Source organism: Hyaena hyaena, unplaced genomic scaffold (assembly GCF_003009895.1).
Source record: "Hyaena hyaena isolate Hyena2069 unplaced genomic scaffold, ASM300989v1 scaffold_556, whole genome shotgun sequence".
Lineage (NCBI taxonomy): Eukaryota > Metazoa > Chordata > Mammalia > Carnivora > Hyaenidae > Hyaena > Hyaena hyaena.
This window is the reverse complement of record NW_024081189.1, coordinates 123,722-142,919: the sequence shown is the minus strand read 5'-3', so window position 1 is coordinate 142,919 and position 19,198 is coordinate 123,722. Positions and strand designations below refer to the sequence as shown.

General features: G+C 43.0%; 1 protein-coding gene across 2 annotated transcripts in view; it reads left to right on the top strand.

Annotated features, from left to right (window-relative positions):
- Positions 1 to 19,198, top strand: part of PLS3 (plastin 3) — an 88,906-nt gene that overhangs the window by 35,962 nt on the left and 33,746 nt on the right. Inside the window, exons 2-3 of one of the 2 annotated variants that reach the window (XM_039256077.1) lie at positions 6,691 to 6,775; positions 9,807 to 9,887. In XM_039256077.1, coding sequence (XP_039112008.1) covers positions 9,815 to 9,887 — 73 coding nt within the window. In that variant the 5' untranslated portion in view covers positions 6,691 to 6,775; positions 9,807 to 9,814. The remainder of the gene's footprint in view (positions 1 to 6,690; positions 6,776 to 9,806; positions 9,888 to 19,198) is intronic. The other variant, XM_039256078.1, reaches the window with a different exon arrangement.

Genomic DNA, 19,198 nt, shown 5'->3' with positions numbered 1-19,198 from the left:
AGGGGTATGCTGGAAGAATCCAGCCCACTTCATTCTTTGCTTCACCCTCCCTCCATTTCTTTTCTTTTTTTTTAAATTTATTTCTAGGAGAGAGAGAGCGTGAGCATGAGCAGGGGAGGGTCAGAGAGAGAGGGAGTCACAGACTGAAACAGGCTCCAGGCTCTGAGCTGGCAGTCAGCACAGAGCCCGACGCGGGGCTCGAACCCACGAACCGCGAGATCATGACCTAAGCGAAAGTCGGACACTCAACCGACTAAGCCACCCAGGCGCCCCACCCTCCCTCCATTTCTTGTGGCCAGACCTCAGCCTCGGATTTGGAAACCTGGAGACGGAGGGAAGTGGGCAGCTTGAAAGGGAGAGCCGATGTAGCAGGAGGGGTCCTTGAAAAGGGGAGCTAATGGAAGAGTAAGTTGAGTGTAGATGCTTTGACTTTCCGGACAGGCATCCTCCTCACTGACCTTCCTTCTCCCCTGGCTAGCGGGTCAAGTCCAGAGTTTGAGCGCAGCCCTTCTACACTGGACCCTGACCTTCCGCTCCCGATTGGGTCTGTCCTAAACCCCAGGCACCGTGCTCTGACCGCACTCTCTCTCTCCAGCTCCAGCATATAGTCTTCTCTTTCTGTCTGTGTCTAGAATGCCTTCACCCGTGATCTCTCTCTGAGGAATTCTAAGATAAAGTTCAAAAGTCGGTGCCTGGGTGGCTCAGTCGGTCGAGCGGCCGACGCTTGGTTTCCGCTCAGGTCATGATCTCGCGGTTCGTGGGTTCAAGCCCCACATCGGGCTCCTCGCCGACAGTGCAGAGCCTGCTTCGGATTTTCTTTCTCTTCCTCTCCTCTGCCCCTCCCCAGTTTGTGCTCTCTTGCTCTCTCTCTCTCTCTCTCTCTCTCAAAATAAACTTTTTAAAGAAAAGGTCCTCTTTGGAAAGCCTTTCCTGACTCTCACCACTCAGGAAATAAAACTCTTAATAGCATGATAGCACCAATGTGATGTCTCTGTCTCTTTCTCCCACTGGATAGTAAGCTCTTCAAGAGAAGGGGACGTTGGGTCCTAATTCTCCACATGCACAGCACCCACCCCCGGCCTGGTAGCTACCAAGCCTTCAGCGAAGGCTGGGATATAAACGGGTAAGTGAGTGACGATGGGAGACCGTTCAAGGTGACATCTAGAAGGTCATTTGGAAATACAGGCTTGGGGCTTGAGTCGTCCTAGTAAGAGCAGGGCGCCTTTTAGCTCCGCGTCGGGCTGGGGACCATGTGACCTGGAGACCAGTGCTGGTGACTTGCCAAACTAGGGAGGAGGCAGGGCGGCGGTTTCTGTTGGTACAGGTATGTGAAGTGTGGGTGTTCCGAAGCGCTGCCTGATTTGGACAAAGGAAGGGGACATACACGCCCCTTTTTGTTGACAGCTCTCGAATGATTCATACGGAGCAGTGGCCATGGAGTTTTTTTCCCTTCGTTTATTGTGAAATAGTGTCTTCTTCCATGTTTTCCGGCCACCCTTTGTCGCTCTCTCCTTTGCGATGCGAGCTTAAATATGTCTTGTCAAATCTCTGATAGAGGTAACCGGCCTCTTGTTCCCAATTGTATTTCCCCGGCACCCTGGTGGCTGAGATCAAGTCCAAGTCCGGGGCTGAATAGCCTTCCCTCCCCGCCCCCCCACCCCCCACCACCACTTTTATCTTGCAGTTCCCTTTTGGTTTCCAGAAAAAGAAATCCAGAGCTCATCAGCAACTCCTGATTATCCACGGAGGAGGTTCCCAGGGTGGGTGCCGGGCCTCCCGCCCCACGTGGTACCCAAGGGCCAAGATTAGTAAATAGATTATTCAGTCCGCAGCGATTCCTCAAGTGAATCGCTTTAGGGGATGAAAACAGGCACCCCTCCTCACCTCCGGGGAATTTGAGTCACGGTCTCAGGTAGTTCCTTGTCCCGTACACCTTTCTCAGCAAAGATTTGTGTTGGGGGTTGAGGTATAGTTAAATGAGCCAGCCGAGTGCTTTCATAATTACCGCATTGTTAGGCATACTCTGTAATTAGGGATGACTTCATGGGCCCAAGATTCCTCTACGGGGTGACGCCCTGGATTCAGCCCCAGTCACACACCATATCCTTTTATGAAAAAAACAAACAAACAAGGTTTTGTTTGCTTTTTATTCTATTCCCTTTTTTGAAAATCTGTTTTGCTTTGTCTCAGACATTTGGGGAGAGAGAGGATTTGGTTTTTGTTGTTGTTTTTTTGAGGTTTTTTTCTTTCTTTTCTTCTTCTTTTTTTTTTTTTTTTTTTTTTTGGTCCTAGGGGAGGCAGGCATAGGAGCTAGGGAAAAAACAGAATTTGGGACAGATCAAAGTGCTTTGCAGTGAGAGAATTCAGAGAAATGCAGAGACCCTGGGAGCTTTTCCTTCTGATTAGGATTTCATTCGGCTATGTTTAAATGGAAGGAAAATATGTTTCTTTTTTTTTTTTTTTTAAATAGGCAGCACACTTTCTCTCTCTCTCTCCCCCATGTAAAATAAAGTTCATTTGTTGGTAAGATATTTGAGAAAAAAGACGTGTTTCAGAGGTCACCCTTTTCTTTTGGCCTGTCAACCGTGTACTGTGAACTTAAGGTTAAACTTTGATTCAGCAAGTAAATTTACTTTTTCCCTCTTGACCTTTTATTGTTCAGTGCTGATGGAAAAAAAACGTGTGCAGATTGAGAGGAATATGACAATATCGACTAGCTGTTTGTTGTTTTTTAAAGTGGTCCTGAAATACTGAAAGTAAACTTTGCATTTTTTAAAATATCTCCTGGCCACACTTCAAGTTGTATTTAGAAACTGACCTTGATGAGGGGAGCCAAATTGAGTCGTGGCTGAAAAGTAGCTGTGACAGGTTTTCTTTAGGCCCACCCTTCTGAAATGATACTGACTAAAGGCTTACGATTTTTGAAGATGGAGGAAAGATATCTTTCTACTCTGTAGTCAATAATTACAGGGAAAATGGAATAACTTTTCATAGATTCCATTTAAAAGGTTCTTATTAGAACTTCTGCCTATTTTTATATAGCCTCTCACAATGATTTAGGTATTCATTTATTCCCTGTTTTCTTTCATTAAGGATCTGAAGTTACTGTAGAATAATTTATATTTTATGGCGTGCCTTCACATATGCCATCCTTTTTTAAAAATTTTCTTTGTATTTTTAAAGTTTATTTTGAGAGAGAGAGAGAGAGAGAGAGAGAGAGAGAATCCCAAGCAGGCTCTGCCCTGCCAGTGCAGATATAGGGCTCGAACTCACGAACCGTGAGATCATGACATGGACCGAGGTCTGACGCTTAACCAACTGAGCCAACCCAGGCGCCCCTACATATGTCATACTTAATCTTCATGAGGACCTGAAGGAAGTAGGTATTATTATTATTGCTGTCTTCAAATGAGGGGACTGAGGGTCCGATAAAATAATCTTGCTTGTGGACACACTGCTATAGTAAAGAGCAGAACCAGGACATTGACCTTGTTGGATCCCACATCCCAGCCTTCCCATCATTCCATGATAACACACTGCCTGCTGGCTGAGGATCCGCTGCTTGCTACAGGTACTCAGGATTAAGTGACACAGACACAGGGCGATAATGATGTCGAAGTCTCTGTTTTGCCTCATCAGCCCTAGTCTAGGATGTTTGCTTTGAGACAAAAAGGCCCTAAAGTGCAAGGAATGCCCCCATGAAGAGGAACAGAGCTCCTGTAATTTAATTTGAAAAATTTGGGGGTGCCTGGGTGGCTCAGTCGGTTGAGTGTCCGACTTCAGCTCAGGTCATGATCTCGCAGTTCGTGGGTTTGAGCCCCACGTCGGGCTCTGTGCTGACAGCTCAGAGCCTGGAGCCTGTCTTTGGATTCTGTGTTTCCCTCTCTCTCTGCGCCTCGCCTGTTCACGCTCTGTCTCACTCTTGTCTCTCAAAAATAAATAAATGTAAAAAAAAATTATTTTAATAAAAATTTGTAACATTTTAATTTTTAAACCTTAATGTTAACAGCCTCCCTGGCAGCCCCCCCACCTCTCTCAAAATAAATACATAAACTTAAAACAAAGATACCATCAGACTCCTGTGAGTAGTCTTAAGAAAAAAAAACTTTTTTTTTTTTTTTTTTTTGCTTATCGTGGGAAAAAGCCCACATTACAGAAGCTACTTTAAACACTGTGTGACGTTTATCAGGGCGCCTGGGTGGCTCCATCCGTTAAGCGTCAGACTCTCGGCTTCGGCTCAGGTCATGATCTCACAGTTTTGAGGGTTCAGGCCTGCGTCAGCGCAGAGCCTGCTTGAGATTCTCTTTCTCTCTCTCTTCCTGCCCCTCCCCTGCTCATTGCTGTCTCTCTCTCCAAAGTAAATAAATAGACATAAAAACAGCATTTAAAAAAATGATGACTGTTAGCCACTAACGCATATATGGTGAGGCTCAGGTGCCTCAGGGGAGCTTTTATTTTACATAATTATAAATCAATGAAATTGAGTTTATTTAAGTGAGAAACTCCTAAATTAAACTCTTCTGTTATCCTGGACCATCTTGCGTGGAAATGCTGTTTTGGGAATATGTGCATGTTCTAATTCTTTTTATTCTTATTCAGATGTGCTTCCTGAAGTCTCCTGTGCGGTTCAGGTGTTGTTGGGGAGAAAAAAATGTTTTCTTCTGCCCTTCGAGGTTCTCTGGCTCTCATTAAATCAGCATGAGAATGGTTAACAGGAGACATTCAGAAGTTTAATAACACGTATACCTCCTGCATCCTTGGGAGAGACCAGGAAAACTGAGCACCTCTCTGAAATAGCAGAAGCCACCTCCTGAAATGGCACTTTTCGGCTAAAAACTAGAGACACTGTTGGAGGTGGGGAGTCGGTCAAGGGAGGTAACCAGGCAAAGCGCAGTAAACGACAATAAACTCATTATGCAGATCTAAGACTATGCCTTCCTCCATTAACAAGCCTTTCTAGAGATTTCGATAGTCTCTTACTGTTCTAGGCTGAGACACTAAATCTCTAATGGAGATTTCCCTTATGAATGTTAAGATTTCGTACAAAAGCTTAACTTCTCAGTCTCCAGAGCCCTGCCGGTGTTCGCTAGTAAAAATAACCAGCTTAAACTGATATGCCAAAGAGGCAGATTTTGGGGTGGTCTATTTTGCTCCCCTTCGGTGTAAAGGAAGTTACTTTAGGCTTTCATTAAGGCAATTAGACAGGAATAAGAAATTAGAAAACCTGAAAGGATATTTTGGTGTCTTTTTTTTAATGCTGAGTTAGGTCGACTTTTAAAATTTTTATTATTGGAGTGTATTCATTTCAGATGTATTGCCTAGTAATTCGACAATTCCACACATTGCTCAACGCCCACCACCATAAGTGTACTTTCCAACTGTATTAATAGTTTAATAAAGTCTACTCATTTTATTTTTGAGAGACAGAGAGAGAGAGTGAGCACCTGCAAGGGAGAAGCAGAGAGAGAGAGGGAGACAGAAGATCCCAAGCAGGCTGCACACTATCAGTGCAGAGCCCTACGCGGGGCTCGAACCCAAGAACCGAGTGATGGTGACCTGAGCCGAAATCAAGAGTCAGGCGCCTAACTGACTGAGGCACCCAGGCGCCCCTGTATTAATATTTTTTTAAGGAAATGGTTGCTTTGAGGTCATTTCTGTGAGGTCTATTTCCTAATTTTGCAGGAAGAATAAAACTACTTCTTTCCTGGCCTATCTGAAAAGAAATGAATAATCTTCCAAGTCCCCAGAGCCTTTTCCCTTCTGCCCTTTGCTGTAGCCACTAACTCCCTTTGTGTCAAGTTATAATTATTTATATGTTGCCCTCCCCAGACTGTAAATTCCTTGAGGGCAGGAACTAGGCACACACAGATGCCTAAAATATGGGTAAAAGCTTGTGAGGATAGAGGTGTATGCGTTGGGGAGGAACGTGAAGAGGGGAAAGAGATTTCTGCCCTGTTCAGCCTTGCTGCCTGCAAAGGGGAGAACGGTTTAGTCAGCAGGGATGAAAGGTCGGGCAGGAGGGGGAGCTACGTCTAGAACCTTCTTTATCTAAGGTTCTCTTTCGTAAAGGAGTGATATGGTCGTAGGAGAATAAAATCACTAGTCTTTTTTTCTTTAACTCAAATACTTTAGATCACCACGGATGCCCAAACTGCCCAAACTGGAAAGGACCTCTAGAGATAAAGGAGAGGCCACATGTTTTGGATTTTCTGAGACGGTCTCACTTTCAAACTTTCTGTGCCGCTGTTCTGTGTGGTAAAGTTCATGGAGATGGTTAACGATATCGTGTCGAAAACCTGACCACTTAAAACCTGCGTCAAGAAAATTGGAGGGCGCCTGGGTGGTTCAGTGGGGGGAGGTCATGGGAGTCAGGTCACGATCTCACCGACAAGCAGTGTGGAGCCTGCTTGGGATTCTCTCTCTCCCTCCCTCTCTGTTTCTCCCCCCGACTTGTGCCCTCTCTCAAGATAAATAAATAACCTTATTTTTAAAAAGAAAGGAAAATTGGAGTAAATCCTATATAGTATTTTTGTAATCAGAAGTGTCGCACATCATAATAGTAAAATAAAGGATACTTTTTAAAAGTACTGTCATTGCATTACAGCCTAACGTGTGAAAAATCGCTTTTTACTTTTAACTTTTGAAAATGCCTCCCTCATATCTAACTGAAGATCTTTCTTTACCTTCTAGAGCCTCAGACTACTCTGAAAGGAGTTTTCACCCAACTTATCTACTGAGAAGGTCGTTCCTCTTTAGTGACATTTTAACAGCCTAGGTAAGAAAAGTTTATGACGAAGTAAGTTCTGTTTTCTGTTTTTTAAACGCCTGGCTGGCTCTGTCACTGGAACACGCGACTCTTGATCTCAGGACTGTGAGTTCAAGCCCCAAGTTGGGAGTAAAGTTTACTTACTAAAAATAATAAAATGCTTAAAATTAAGTAAATAAAAGTCTGTCTTTATTAAATTTTTTAAAATACCAGTCATTATAAATGTATATTGCATTGTGCTGGAAACACAGCTAATGGTATCCTATGGCCGTTTGGAAACTTCCCAGGGATTTGAGAAAGCTATTTGAATTCCAGTTTCATGCTCCGTCTGAACCTAAGTTACCTTATGAGGAAAAAGAGGGTGGGGTGCCTGGGTAAGCCTCTGATTTTTATTTCAGCTCAGGTCATGATCTCACAGTTTGTGAGTTCAAGCCCCATGTCAGGCTTTGCACAAAGCTTGCTTGGGATTCTCTCTCTCCCTTTCTCTCTCTGCCCCGCCCCTGCTGAGGCTCTCTCTCTCTTTCTCTCTCAAAATAAACTTTAAGGAAAAAGAAAAAAGAGGGTAAGAATGTTTAACTCCTAAGGCTATTGTCAGCATTTAGGGAATTAATATTAATATGAACTTATCTAATGTAGCGCTCGGCACGTAGTTGTTGGATGGCTGAATTTATTAAAGAACTATTTTATTAAGTGCCTTACTGTACACCTGGGACTGTAATAAGTTCTAGAGAGAACAACTATGGCTGTGAAAAAGACAGGTGCGGCCTACCTCTCTCTCAATGAGCCGGGGAGGAGATTTTTAACTACTAACAAAAAATATCTAAAAGGGGTACAGAGCAGCCCCAGTTTGTATCTTGCCTTGATTGTGAAATTGAACACCTAGAGTACTTGTTTGAAAGGGTAACACCTTTAGGGCAGTGAAACTATCATTCTGTTTGATACTTTCCTGGCAGGTGTATGCGATTATGTATTTGGTCGAAGCCCATAGAAGGTACAGCACTAAGAATGAACTCTAAGGTGAACTGTGCACTTGGGTGATTGTGACGTGTCACTGTGGGTTTATCGATTCTAACAAAGGAGCCGCTTCTGGTGTGGGCCGTTGAGAACGGTGTGGGCTGTGCGTGTGAATGCGGGAGAGTGTATTAGCCCGAAATCTCTGTACTGCCTACTCGATTTTGCTATGAACCTAAAAGTGTGCTATAAAAATAATATCCTTTAAAAAAAGACTGAGAGAAAAACAAAAGCCCCCCTCCCAAAAAAAAAACCAAAGCCAAAGGAACACATAATTATTTGCATTCCTCTCTGTCCCAAAATTGTTGATAGGTTCGTATTTGGGGATTACCCATTGTGATACAGACCTCCTTTCTCTATCGCAGAGCTCCGTAAACCTTTACTGTAAAGGTCCAGATCATAAATGTTATGGGCCAAGAGGCAAAATCAAAAATATTATATTATTAATATCAAGGCTGTAATAATATTATTTCCACGAAAGTTTGCTGACAAAATTGAGACTATACTACCACCACCACTACTACTAATAGAGTACTTGTTTGTAATACACATGTACGGATGAGAAACATAGAATTCATTCTTGGAGGCGGATAATCTTTCCCTTAATTAGGGTTCAAAGTTAATGTGCCTTATCAAAATTGACTGCAAATGTTCTTCTTTAAAAACCACATTTAGCTTGGGGGTCATGTAGAAATAAGTGGTGGTCCAGATTTGGCCCACGGGCCATAGTTTGCCACCCCCAGCCCTGTTGGTTAAATAGGTAAAATAGGTCCAAATCGGAAAGGGTGTAAACCCAAACACTGTAAGTTACATGAACAGGGACATGTTTATTCACACACACTTGTGTGTACTTATATACCAAAGACAAATAGAATTTGTTCCAGTCAACACCTTTAACGGGAATGATTGATAGGTGTTAGTATCCTATTTGAAAATCAGTGTTTTCACAAGGAATGGTTTCATTTATTTATTTATTTATTTATTTATTTTCAATGTTTATTTATTTTTGAGAGAGAGAGAGAAACAGAGTACAGTCAGGGGAGGGGCAGAGAGAGAGGGAGACACAGAATCCAAAGCAGGCTCCAGGATCTGAGCTGTCAGCACAGAGCCCAACCAACACGGGGCTTGAACTCCCGAACCGCAAGATCATGACCTGAGCAGAAGCTGGACTTTCAACGAACTGAACCCCCCAGGCGCCCCTGTTTATTTATTTTTTAAAAATGTTTATTTGTTTTGAGAGAGAGCGTGTGAGCGGGGGAGGGGCAGAGAGCAAGGGAGACAGAGAATCCTAAGCAGGCTCTGCGCTGTCAGCTCAGAGCCTGACGCGGGGCTTCATACTGCACACTGGGAAATCATGACTTTAACTAGAACCAAGAGTCAGATGCTTAACCAGCTGAGCCACCCAGATGTCCCCATAATGAATGATTTTAAAGTGACTTAGTGGAGAAAATGGTAACTGTGTGAGGTGATGGCTATGCTAACTAACCTTACTGCAGTAATCATTTCACAATATATTGGTATATCCAGTCATCGTGGTATACACCTTAAACTTACACGATATTACAGGTCAATCTTCTCTCTATACAGCTGGCAAAATGTAAAGAGCCAGTATGAAAGAAAGAGAGATTAAGGGCTTAATCAAACAGTTAAACTGTACATGAGTCTTTGGTCAGGTAATGTTGACTTTTAGTTTTGGCACAAACAACCAAGAATTTCTACTATGTACCTCTCTCCTGTCGTTGCTGGGTAACTTGACCCTTCCTTACACTTAGGAGTGTAAGATTTTGTTCTTGGAAGGAAGATTCAGAGATGGTTTTGGTCTGAATAACTTTTGGTAAATCATGACTTCTCGTGTGTTTTGTTTTCTTCGTGATGGCTTTAGCTATAAAATATGGGCACATATTCAAATGCCTTTAGCCGTTTGCAATTCTGTTTAAATTATCTGTAAGATGAGAATTTCACAGGAATGCTTCTAATAGATTCATCGCCGACATCTTTTAGTCTTAAGCCTTTTTGGTTTCTCTTTTAGATCTTTAAATGGAGGAGATGGCTACCACTCAGATTTCCAAAGATGAGCTTGATGAACTCAAAGAGGCTTTTGCGAAAGTTGGTAAGTGTTTTTTTTACTGCATTACCTATAGTAAAGTGATCTTTATGTGGCCCTGATGAAAGTTAATTCTCTAAAAAGTTATATGAATGGTTAATCATGAACTGTAGGGCAAGACAGTTAAAATCAGTGCGATCAAGTTTTAGGAGCAGCACTTTAAGCTATTATTTCTAATTACTTCTGTTATCTCGTATGGTCAAGGGCTGGCTGAATGGCTCCGTTAGCAGAGCACATGACTCTTGATCTTGGTCATGAGTTCAAGCACCATGTTATGCGTAGAGATCACTTAACAATAAGTAGATAACAAATAAATAAACATGGTGATGTACTTCTTTGTAAAAAAAAAAAATGGTCAGATGAAATAAATTCCACAGCATACCAATTATGAAAAAAAAAAGGTAGATTATCTGATATGGTCAAAGGTTTTTCATCCTGAGTACCAGTCCTTAACTGGGGGCCACCATGGCTCCTGAAATTTTTAGATAAATTTTTTTGTTGTTACTGTATTATATAGCATGTATTTCTGAGGAGAGTACTTGGAGCCTTCACCGTATTCTCAGAGGGATGTGTGACCCCTGAAAACAGTAGGTGATGATTATTAGCTGATGTTTTGCCTTTCCCTGATTAGCTTGGCTTCATGGCCTTCTTCATGTATATTCTGTGCCTTTGGATAACGCAGTCTGTTCAGCCTTCTCACATTCAGATGGGAAGACATAGCATGCCATTTGGTTTTTCCTTAAACGTCACGGAACATGTTTTCGAGTTTAGCAGCTATGGAAGCAGTTGGTAGTATTTACATTCCAAATTTCAGCGCTTGCGTCCAATCGATAGAAGATAGTGAGAAAACAGGGTAATAACTGATTATTGATGTATGTACTCACATGAGGCAACATGGGCTTAGAGAGGTGGACTACTTATATGCCCTTGATCAAAGGGTATAAAGTTAGATCATAATGATTTGTTATTTAAATCAGAATTGACTCTCTGACCTAGGTTACAAACCTCATTAATGAAAAGTGAGGATGTGTACATTTCTATTCCCGTACATTTCTGACCAGCATTTTCTGTGAAGGTGTTTAGTGGTAACAGCAGGCCTTGAGAAGAATAATGATGCCTCAGCAAAGTCACTATTCGTAATCTCATCAGAATTCTAAGTAGAGGTGCACCTGGGTGGCTCAGTCTGTTAAGCTTCTGACCCTTGATTTCGGTTCAGGGATTTCAGCTCTTGATCTCATGGTTCGTGGGATCGAGCCCCGCTTCGGGCTCTGCTCTGACAGTGTGGAGCCCCCTTGGGATTCTTTCTCTCCCTCTCTCTCTGTCCCTCCCGCACTTACGTGTGTGCACACTCTCGTTCTCTGTCTCAAAATAAACATTAAAAAAATAATTCTGAGTAGAAAAAATTGGGTAAGCCTGAATCGAACACAATTTTCTGTGTGTCTATAAAAAAAAAAAGCAGGCTCTTAACTGACCAGAGTCACCACTTACCATAAGGAGCACTACATGATACTGTCCTGATGTTAGATTGATTGCAAGGAAATAACAGGTGAATTCTTGGCTGTAAGATTTTTGAAATCTTATTATTCTGTAGAAATATCATTGTCATGATTATTTTAGAATTGTGTATCGTTTGAACCTTCTTTTTTTCTTTTTGATATGTTTTAATGTTTACGTATTTTGGAGAGACAGACAGAGTGTAAGCAGGGGGAGGGCAGAGAGAGAGGGAGACACAGAATCCGAAGCAGGCTCCAGGCTCTGAGCTGGCAGTCAGCACAGAGCCTGACGCGGGGCTTGAACCCACGAACGGCGATATCATGACCTGAGCCAAAATCAGATGCACAACCGACTGAGCTACCGGGCGCCCCAAAACTTTTTTTCTTATATTCGTCTTTCAGTATGACGGACAGCCTAATTTGTGTCTTTATGAATAGAATTTTGGGGTAAGGACTACGACTTATTATTGCCATTATTGAATCTTAAAGGCCTCGCTTCCTCATATAAATATTTATTGTTTAATACGGGCCTTGTTCTCATGTGCAGCATCTTGGAAACCGTTGTGCAAGATCTTTTTAAAATTAAAGCTCTTCAAATATGTTTTGTTTGAGGGAACTCGAATACTCTTTATCCATAAAAGAGCTGAATTGCTCCTTAAAAGCTTTAAAGATAGAAAGACGGTTGACTGGTTATCACCGTGCAGGAGCCAGGGTTAAGTACAAAACGTGAGGGATCAGTTAGAGCTTGGCCTGAAGGAAAGGGTCACTGTAGAACAGTAGGGTAGACAAGGAGCTTCCCAAAGGCAGCAGATTGGACCCAATGTCCTACTGATGTCCCTAATAATCATACTTATTCCTGACAGGGCGCCTGGGGGGCTCAGTCGGTAAGTGTCCACCTTCGGCTCGGGCCATGATCTCACGGTTCGTGGGTTCGAGCCCCGTGTCGGGCTCTGTGCTGGCAGCTCGGAGCCTGGAGCCGCTTCAGATCCTGTGTCTCCCTCTCTCTCCGCCCCTCCCCAGCACTTACTCGCTGTCTCTCTCAAAAATAAACATTTAAAAAAATTTTTTTAAATTCCTAAGATATGCAGACCCTTATTACACTATATGCTATAAATAGAAATTGTGGAGTCCACAATTTCTGTCTCTTCTGCGTATTAATTCTTTTGCGTTCCCCGCTCAGGAGCTAGCTCAGTGTTGCCCGCGTGTCAGGTTCTCAATCAATATTTCATGGACTGACTCCCAAGGAATTATACATAATCTTTTCATGTCCTGAGACTCTGCCATTATCTGTAAACTAAAGGGGCCTTTGCTATGAAGATTTTCATCGTGGTGGAATTTATTACTAAAGGTTTTGGCCATCACACTGTAGCACATAAAATTCATATATTTTTTTTTTTCAGCATAATATGGGCTTGTGGGTAGTCTGTCTTTTAGAATAGTGTTTAAAGCCCCAGCTGAATCTTTTGATTTTCCTTTAAAAAGCTTCATAGTTTTTCATTGATAGTTATGGAGGCCTCGGGTAACACTGTCAAAGGTGTTATGGAAATCTTTTGTTTCATTCAGGGAAATGTGATTTCAAATTTTAAAAAATTTTTTAATGTTTGTTTATTTTGGAAAGAGAGAGCGTAAGAAGGAAAGAGAGAGCAGCGGGGTGGGCAGAGAGAGAGGGAGACACAGAGTCTGAAGCAGGTTCAAGGCTCTGAGCTGTCAGCACAGAGCCCAGTGCAAGGCTCGAACTCACAAGCTGTAAAATCAGGATCTGAGCCGAAGTCAGACACCTAACTGACTGAGCTACCCAGGTGCCCCCAATTTTTTTTAACGTTCATTTTTATTTTTGAGAGAGAGAGAGAGACAGAGAGAGAGACAAAGCGCAAGCAGGCAGAGGCAGAGAGAGAGGGAGACACAGAATCCCCGAATCCGAAGCAAGCTCCAGCCTCTGAGTGCTCAGCACAGAGCCTAATGCGGGGCTTGAACTCATGAACTGCAAGATCATGACCTAGGCTGGAGTTGGACACTTAACCAACTGAGCCACCCAGGTGCCCCAGGGAAATGTGATTTTAAAAACAAGCTCTAGGGGCGCCTGGGTGGCTTAGTCGATTAAGCATCCGACTTTCGCTTGGGTCATGATCTCGCGGTTCGTGGGTTCGAGCCCCGCGTCAGGCTCTGTGCTGACTGCCAGCTCAGAGCCTGGAGCCTATTTCGGAGTCTGTATCTCCCTCTCTCTCTGACCCTCCCCTGTTAACGCTGTCTCTCTCTCTCTCTCTCTCCTAGAAATAAATAACAATATAAAAAAATAAATAAATAAAAACAAGCTCTAGAACTGATTTTCCCATCAAGCACAATTCTTTCTTATGGGTGAGGGGAGGGCAGGGAGGACTACTTTGTCTGTTCGGTTGTGACAAAATATGGAAATCATTATGTGATTTTTCCCCCATCTATTAACAATAATAGCCTTGATTATCTCTTTAGAAATTCAGCAAAATCATAGTGTGTGAAGAAACTCTGTAATTACCGCTAATCGTAGGTTTTGTCCAATCAATTAATAGTGCTTTGAAATTCTCTTTACTAGCAATACATTGCGTATTAAGATTTAAAGCTCTTCTTTCATTTTCTGCACCTGCTTAGTGTTCCACTCCAAGCAGTACATTTTCATTTAATTATTTCACTTTTCTCAATGTTTGTTTCCAGTATTTCCCACTGGGATAGCAGAAGCCATGGTTCTGTTTTTTTTTTTTTTCCTACTTCATAATGTTTCCGTTTTAATTTAAATGCCACATAAGTTCTTTCTAAAAAAAAAAAAACAACAAGAATAAATAAAACTTTCAGAGCTGGAAGCCCTTTGGGTGATTAGTTGTCATAAAGATAAATGCGCTTAATGTAAATCTTTTCAGATTGGCTTTAGTCCTACAAACACTGACATCTGACTTCTTTCCTAAGCACGCTACTGAGCTTAAAAAAAAACAAAGCACAAATTCAGCAGTTTTGAAATAAAAGAATAACGGGGTTTCGTAAATGACTAGGAATACCGTGGCTGTATTCCTTTGTGGCCGCCCGGCACACTAAGTCAAAAATTTTTTGGTAATGGTGCTTTTTCTCCTCACAGGAAGCGGAGTTGTTTCGAATTACTTGATATTCTGTAGTACATCAAAACCACACCAGGACGATGCCACAAAGAGAGTAGTGGGCTCGTTTCATTTACGTTCAGTATTCAATAAAACTACACAGATGCGTATTTGTTTCATGGTGACTTAAAGAATAAAAACTATAGTCCAACCCTGTCCCCAGGGCTGTTTGACACATCTGGTTAATCATCAGGGGACTATTAGAGATGAAGGCCTTGGGATAGGCCGCAAACCATGTTTCCATGGTGTGGGAGATAGACACACAAATGTGTGGATGTGCAAGGTACAGAGCAGGAGCACACGTGCATGAGAACGCGCTCATGGGCGCGTGGGCAGAGGTGCGTGTGTGTTTTTTAAGTGGGAGAGTGGCGGCAGGTGGGAAATGATGCCAAGCTGCCGGAAGTTTTGTGGTGGGAAAGGATCAACAGGCAACATTTTAAAAAAAGTTTTTAATGTTTATTTTTGAGAGAGAGACAGAGAGAGACAGAGAGAGAGACAGAATGTGAGTGGAGGAGGGACAGAGCAAGGGGGAGACACAGAATCCGAAGCAGGCTCCAGGCTCTGAGCTGTCAGCACAGAGCCCGTCACAGGGCTCCAACCCAGAGACCCACAAACGGTGAGATCATGATCTGAGCCGAAGTCAGACTCTTAGTTGACGGAGCCACCCAGGCGCCCCGATAGTCAACATTTTTGATCGCCTGGTCTCTCAGCCTTCTAATCATCTTTTTTTTTTTTCCAGTTTTTTAAATGTTTTATTTATATCTGTGAGAGAGAGAGAAAGAGAGAGAGACAGCATGAGCAGGGGAGGGTCAGAGAGAGGGAGACACAGAATCTGAAACAGGCTCCAGGCTCTGAGCTAGTTGTCAGCACAGAGCCCGATGCAGGGCTTGAACCCACGAACTGAGATCATGACCTGAGCCGAAGTCGGACGCTTAACCGACTGAGCCACCCAGGTGCCCCTCAGCCTTCTAATCTTGCCCAGCCTCCCGGGATACTAGACCTCCACCTCTGAGGATCCGCTATCAGGATGAGCTCTCAGGTAGCAACCTTCCTTCTGCCCTTAGCTGGGACTCAGCACACTGCCTCTTCTACGTGCTGGAATGTGCTACGTCAATAGGTAGAAGCTGTGAAAGGCAAAACTCGTGTTGAGTGAAGCATCTGGAGATGTTTAGCAGCTGCCTTTTCTAAAGTTTTAATGCCTCATGAAAGCTCGACGTTACTGCTTAGATCTTAGGCTGGACTATAATCTAAATTCTTCGGCACAAGTCTCTTGGCTGAGTCTTCTAAATCAACATTCTGTGTGTTTCCGCGGGCATTCAGGATCACGTGTGTGTGTGCGCACATGTGCGTAAATTGCATTATCGTCAGACACGTAGGTTCCTTTCGTCATTTTTTTTTGGTGAGAAAAATTGTGCAGAATATATTGGTTAAACTAAACGGGACTTGTAAACCGGGCTCTTCTGGAAGGATGTGCATCTGTACTTGATTGGTTCGCTTGGTCCTTTAAGTCCTAATGAGCACTGTCCAGGGTGAGTGGGTAAAGAGGTTGCATATGTGACCTCTTTATAAAGAAAGACACTAGACTTAGACAGATGGCTAAAGCAACACACACATACACGCACAACCTGGGGGTCAAAGGAAATCCCCCTCTTTCTGTCAGGTTGATAAGCGAAGTAGCACCCCCAAAAGATGGATTTGAAGGGCTAGATTGCACCACATACCACCTGGACATGGGCAGTGTTAAAACGGCAGCTAAAATCAAAACCACTTGGATTCTGGCTCAGCCTTCTCTAGACAAGTACTTAAAATAGCTTAAATAACAGGATGCAAGGGGAGGGAAAACATTTCCTTTTAAGGAGATGCATTCTTGGTGTGATTCAAACTTCTGCAGGAACATGGCCGTATAATAAGTTTATTTACTTTAAGGTTGCTTGGGGGAGGGTGTTGAGAGAGTTAACTGGCCTTTGAAACGATACATGGTATGAGAGCCTAATGGGGTTGCTTTTAAGGCAGAATGCAGATGTGACCTTACATGTGTCATCGCAGAGAGAGAGAGAGAATCTGTTGTTTTAAACGGTTCCTTTCTGATGAATTCGGCAGCATTGGGGGCCTGGTAGTGATTTTTTTTTAAGTATAGGGATTTTTCTTTAAAAATAGGAACACTTGGTCAATGTATTGAAATTTTGCTGCTTATTTTCTGCGGGAACTTTGTTCAGTGGGTAGATGTGTAGTTTTTTTCCCCCTGCCATTCATTAATGTTGACTCACACTGACGATATTTTCTGAACCCAAAAGTTGAGACTTGCTTGCAGAAGCACTAAGAATGCTCTGGATAGGGGCACCTGGGTGGCTTGATCCATTAAGTGACCGACTTCGGCTCAGGGCATGATCTCACAGTCCGTGGGTTCAAGTCCCATGTCGGACTCTGTGCTGACAGCTCAGAGCCTGGAGTCTGCTTCGGATTCTATGTCTCCTTCTGTCTCCCCCTCCCCCCCCCATTTCTCTCTCTCTCTCTCTCTCTCAAAAATAAACCAACATTAAAAATTAAAAAGAAAAGAAAAAAAAGAAAAGAATGCTCCAGGGGTGCCTGGGTGGCTCAGTCAGTTGAGCATCCAACTCTTGATGTTGGCTCAGGTCATGATCTCATGGTTTGTGAGTTTAATTAAGCCCCACATCAGGCTTTGCCCTGACAGTGCAGAGCCTGCTTGGGATTCTTTCTCTCCCTCTCTCTCCGCCCCTCTTTGCCTCTCTCTCTCTCTCTCTCAAAATAAATAAACTTAAATTAAAAAAAGAATGCTCTGGATACTATAAGCTGTATGATAGTACCTGCCTTATCAGATGGTTGAAAATAGGGTGCCAGAACAGAAGGGCCTTCAAAATGCAGAACCTGGTCAACTCCATGCCAATGTGTAGTTAATGACAAAGTGACAAATAAGCCAGAAAGGGGTTCCAGAATATCGGCAGCTTTAATAAGAAAATAAAGGGCCACCATTATGCCAGCAGGTTGTGATGTTAGTTTCCCGTTGTTATAACTGTTTTTAATCTAGGTCTCTGTTTTGGGGGTCAGTTTATTACTAAATTCTCATGTGTCAAAATGCAGAGCAGAAAAAGTTCGCTATCAAACATAGTTTTGAGATCCTGGTTAATAATGTCACTGATGAGATGGAAGCTTTCTAAAATGCCGTTGTGCTATCTCGTTTTCTGGCTTTCCAAAGCACCACATATTAGATTTCTGATAATAGTTTAAGGATGAGTGTGTGTGTGTGTGTGTGCGTGCGCGCGTGCACGCGTGTGTGTTGGCAAGGGATTGGAAATAAAATTAGCATAAAACTCTTTAAAAATAATTGCACCCTATTTTGTCTTTCAAGTACTTTTCCAGCTGGGAGATTTTGTAAAATTAATTGCAAGCTGCCTTTTTAGGCTCCCTCGCTGCCTTTTTATTGAAATTGAAATGGTTGTCTTCAAAAGATATGATTTAGGGCTTCTAAGAAAGGCTTGCTATAATTTACTAGCACTAACACTAAAATGTCTTTGATTACGGGAGGTAGTACAAGCCAGATCTGCTGAAAAAATATAGAAAGATAGCAGAGTAGGGAAAACTTAAAATTTGTAAAACTAGGTGCATATGTTCGATGATCCTTTTCCCATCTCAGGAAAGATAAAGGATAGCTAGAGATTCCAAGTAATTCATATTTTCGCAAGGATTTTATTTTTTTAATTTTTAGGGTTTGTTTGTTTATTTTGAGAGAGAGAGCACAAGCGAGGGGAGGGGTAGAGAGAGAATCCCAAGCAAGGCTCCACGCTGTCAGCGCAGAGCCCGACATGGGGCTCGATCTCACAAACCCTGAGATCGTGACCTGAGCCAAAATCAAGAGTCAGACCCTTAACCGACTGAGCCACCCAGGCGCCCCTTCACAGGGATTTTAAACCCATGGTTTCAAGTAAGAACCAAAGAGATCCTCTCGGATTAATGTGTGTGCCTTTGGTATCTAGCTCAATACCTCCGCTGGAGGTTGACATCGTATTTCTTAATACAGCTGAAGCAGGTTTCTACATTTAGAACAGAAGTCCCAACCTGACAGCCCTCACTGGCTGGGTGGGTTCACTTAGAAAACCAAATTACAGATCTGAGGGCTGCCGGGTGGGGACAGGATTAGAACAAAGGGAACGAGATTGAATGTTATTTAAGGGATATTTCTGACCTTATGGTTTCCTGGTGAATTGCCATTTAGCCTTTTAGTGCTATTTCTGTATTGTTTGTTATTGTTTGTTTAATTCTGTTTTTAAAATGCTCATTAGATTCGAGCATTCCCTTCCTAGTTAATACTTGAGGATCAAGGGTGCTACAAAAATTTGCTTTCCCGTTGCTTGTTATATGCGAGGTACTGTGCGACATATTGGGGCGGAGATAAAAAGATCCAAAAGAATCTTTATCAAGAGGTTTGCAACCTAATAAGGAAGTTTGCTCTGTAATGACCAAGGCTTCCTCCTCCAGCCCCCTTTAAAATGTTCCTGTCATTGGGGCGCCTGGGTGGCTTAGTCGGTTAAGCGTCCGACTTTCGCTCAGGTCATGATCTCGCGGTTCGTGGGTTCGAGCCCCGCGTCGGGCTCTGTGCTGACTGCCAGCTCAGAGCCTGGAGCCTGTTTCAGTCTGTGACTCCCTCTCTCTCTGACCCTCCCCTGCTCACGCTGTCTCTCTCTCT